The sequence below is a fragment of the Marmota marmota genome, unplaced genomic scaffold (assembly GCF_001458135.2).
Source record: "Marmota marmota marmota unplaced genomic scaffold, marMar, whole genome shotgun sequence".
Taxonomy (NCBI): Eukaryota; Metazoa; Chordata; class Mammalia; order Rodentia; family Sciuridae; genus Marmota; species Marmota marmota.
The window spans coordinates 3,346,364-3,349,849 of record NW_026000108.1 but is presented as its reverse complement, the minus strand read 5'-3'; the positions used below and the strand labels follow the sequence as shown (position 1 = coordinate 3,349,849).

General features: G+C 67.4%; 1 protein-coding gene across 10 annotated transcripts in view; it reads left to right on the top strand.

Annotated features, from left to right (window-relative positions):
• Sh3tc1 (SH3 domain and tetratricopeptide repeats 1) overlaps positions 1-3,486 on the top strand; it is a 44,884-nt gene that overhangs the window by 38,324 nt on the left and 3,074 nt on the right. For 8 of the 10 annotated variants that reach the window (XM_048784099.1, XM_048784105.1, XM_048784101.1 and 5 more), the window contains 3 exons: positions 200-322; positions 947-1,097; positions 1,891-2,087. In XM_048784099.1, the coding sequence (XP_048640056.1) occupies positions 200-322; positions 947-1,097; positions 1,891-2,087 (471 nt within the window). Of the gene's footprint in view, positions 1-199; positions 323-946; positions 1,098-1,381; positions 1,686-1,890; positions 2,088-3,486 lie in introns of those variants that run through there. The other 2 variants (XM_048784103.1, XM_048784104.1) reach the window with 2 other exon arrangements.

The following is a 3,486-nucleotide window of genomic DNA, read 5'->3' as shown; positions in this document are numbered from 1 at the left end:
TGCCAACGGCTGCACCGGCCAGGGCTCTGGGGCTGTGGCTGGGCAGGCCCCTCTCGGCTCTCAGGGGCTCAGGGCTGTGGCCCCTGGGTCCCAAGAGCACAGCGAGTGGAAGCAGGCTGCGTCTGGGCGGGTGGGGAGGCTGCCGGGCTGAGCACCCTGGGTGCCTGTCGGGTGTGGCCTCCAGAGCTCCATCTTGCAGGTGGCGCAGAATGCGGCCCTGTACACGGGGGACCCCAACCTGGGGCTGGAGCTGTTCGAGGCGGCCGGAGACATCTTCTTCAATGGCAGCTGGGAGCGGGAGAAGGCTGTGTCCTTCTATCGGGTGAGCAGCGCCACCAGTCTGTGCGTGGCCTCAGGCAGGGACCACTGATGGGCCAGGCGTAGGTGTGGCTGGGTCAGGCGTCCTCCTGGAGGCCAGGCTGCCCTGGGCACCTGCTTGGCTTCCTGGAATGACCTCGGCACGTCCACCAGGGCAGGGCAGAGGCCCAGCCTTGGTCTCTCGCTGGCACCCAATGGTCTGAAGCAACCCTGGGTGGGAAGGTTTTGTCTGCATCTTACAGATGAGGAAACAGGCTGGGAGGCAAGGGGAGGTGTCAAGGGACATGCACATGAGACCTGGCCTTCTCCCTTCCCGTCCCCAAGGCTCCTGGGGTGCAGCTGGGCCCCGTCCACGTCAGTGTGTGTTTCAAGTGGAGGGTGCAGGAGCCTCCCCCTCAGGCCCTGGTGGCTGGGGGCGGGAGGAGCTGGTCCAAGACTGGGAGGGGGCGAGTCCGGATGACCCCAGCGCCCAGTGTAGCTGTCGGGACCCCGACCCGTCCTCCTCCCAGGACTCGGCTGTGGGAATACCCTAGAGCGGGAGGGGGCGTGGGAAGCTCCGGCCCCGTGGGCTGAGGGGCACTTTGCACCTGGGCGCTGCAGAGGCCTGAGCCACCTCCCCCTGTGACAGGACCGGGCGCTGCCCCTGGCGGTCACCGTGGGGAACCGGGAGGCGGAGCTGCGGCTGTGCAACAAGCTGGTGGCCCTGCTGGCTGCGCTGGAGGCCCCGCAGGAGGGCCTGGAGTTCGCCCACGAGGCCCTGGCTCTCAGCATCACCCTGGGTGAGCCCCTGTCCACTGCCCAGGGCCAGCCAGTGTCCCGCAAAGGGCAAAGCCTTCTGGGCTCCTCTGCCTTTTTCCTGCCAACTGGGTGCAGGCCAATGGGCCCCTGGGGCACTCCTGGCTCTGGGCCTCCACGGCCTTGGTCCTCCCCTGCCCTGGTCAGCCACTACTGTTCTCTGGCTGGGGAAATCCCTGTCCCCTTCCCAGAAGCCCCTCCCTTAACTCTAGGTGTCCCTCTGCCCAGCACCTGACCGTGCTGAGCCAGGCCTTCCGTCTCCCTGCAGACGCAGGGAGCCCACAGCAGAGCGTCGTGCACTGCCCACAGGCTCCAAGTGCTGGCCCCGAAGGGAAAGGACGCTGGGGACCACCCAGGCTGGCCTGCCTGTTTGCAGGGGAAGGCCTGGGGCTCCACTGGACAGAGAATCCCCAAGGCAGGAGGCTCTGCTGGTGACACACTCAGGAAGAGACCACAGCAGGTCTGCAGGTGGCCTGAGCCCTAGTGCCCAGGAGCACAGGATCGCAGGGCCATCAGGGGTTCCTGGTTACAATCCAGGGAGCTCTGTGCGGGCCTGGAGCAGGGTGTCCAAATCCACCCCTTGGCCCACTCCCGAGGTCCAGGGGAAGCAGGCGTTGTCCACCCACTTTACAGAGAGGAAAAGCCAGGCTTGGGGGAAGCGACCAGCTGGAGCTGCCCAGTGCTGAGAGGCAGGGTCCGCCCTTGCTCCAGATTGCCCTGTGTCCTGCCCACCCCGCAGGGCCGTGTCCTCACACCCACCCCTACGCCTGTCCCCAGGCGACCGGCTGAACGAGCGAGTGGCCTACCACCGGCTGGCCGCCCTGCACCACCGGCTGGGCCACGGCGAGCTGGCCGAGCACTTCTACCTCAAGGCCCTGTCGCTCTGCAGCTCGCCGCTGGAGTTCGAGGAGGAGACGCTGTACTATGTGAAGGTGTACCTGGCGCTCGGCGACATCATCTTCCACGACCTGAAGGTGGGGGGGCCGGTGCTCCGTGGGGGGGCGTGGGGCCTGGGGTCCAGCCCTCCAGCAGCGCCGAGTGGTCTCCCTGGAGCCCCAGGCCTGGCTGCGAGGAGCTTCTAGAAAGGCAGATGCTGTCCAGCCCCGAGGGTGGCCAGGTCAGCCAGGAACTCATGGGGTACAGGACACTCAGTAGGGGGTGTAGTCAGGGGTCTCCTAGAGGAGGTGACACCAGGCCAGTCTTGATGGTCAAGTAGGAGTTAGCAAGAAAGGGCAGAGGGGGTGGACTGCTGGGGGGACCCGGATCCCCGGAGACCCGCACTGCAAGATCCAGCCCACCCTGGCCCCCGCTCCAGGCCTGCCCAGGTGCCAGCCGCCTCTCAGGATCCCTCCCAGGGCCCTGGGGGAAGGTGACCTTCAAGGCACCCAGGCTGCGCTTCCCAGAGAGGCAACAGGCTTAGGGAGGGGTGCAGAGACCCCCGCAGCCAGGCTGCCCTTCCAGGCCCTGAGCGGGGCCTCTTTCCATCTGTCCCCTGCCCTCAGGAGCTCCCTGCAGGTCTCCCAGCCCAAAGCAGGCACCCTGCGCAGCCCAGGCCCACGCTTCACACCACAGCGCAGGGTCTCCTCCCGCGGCGGGCGAGGGAGCCCCAGTTCCTGGGCTGAGCTCTCGGGGCCCTGACAGGAATCAGGGAGCTGGGGAGCTGGGGCGCCTGCCCACCCATCCTGAATGCCCGCCCACCGGCACGCCCACCCCTGCCTGGGCTCCTGTGGGCCCTGCTGTGCGCTGGCGGCACCTGGTGGCCAGACGTGGTCCCTGCAGCCTCCTGCTGTGGCCAGGTCCCCATGAACTCAGGGGCTGCATCTGGCAGCCCCGAGGGACACTCACCTGCCCACCTGTGATTCTGGGGCCAGGGTCTCTGGGAAGGGGCCTTTATCTCCTCCTGGTACACCCACCACCTGCCCCGCCCATGGGAGGAAGGAAAGGGCATCCAGAGGCCAAGGTTGGGCCGGGCGTGGTGGGGTCAAGGACAGAGAAGTCCCTCTGTTTCCTTCCTGCGCCTCTTGCCCAGCTGTCACCACAGCCTCACCTCGACCTCACGGCCAGCCTCCCACTCCCTCGGGGAGCCCTGTGTCCAGGGGCTCAGGGCAGCTGGTCCCTCCAGTGCGCAGCACTTGGCCTGTGGTGCCCCTGGGAAGGGGACAGCAGGAAGTGGAGAGAGAGGGTGCCCTTGGCAGCTGTCCCTAGCCCCGTCTACCCCAGGCTCCTCACAGCCAGAGGGGCCAGGCTCAGCGAGGACGGAGGTCCCGGGCGAATCCTGAGCTGCCCCCACGGGCACACCCACAGGCTCGCACATGGTCATGCACACAGGCACACCCACGGGCTCACACACAGGACACGGGCTCGCACACAGGG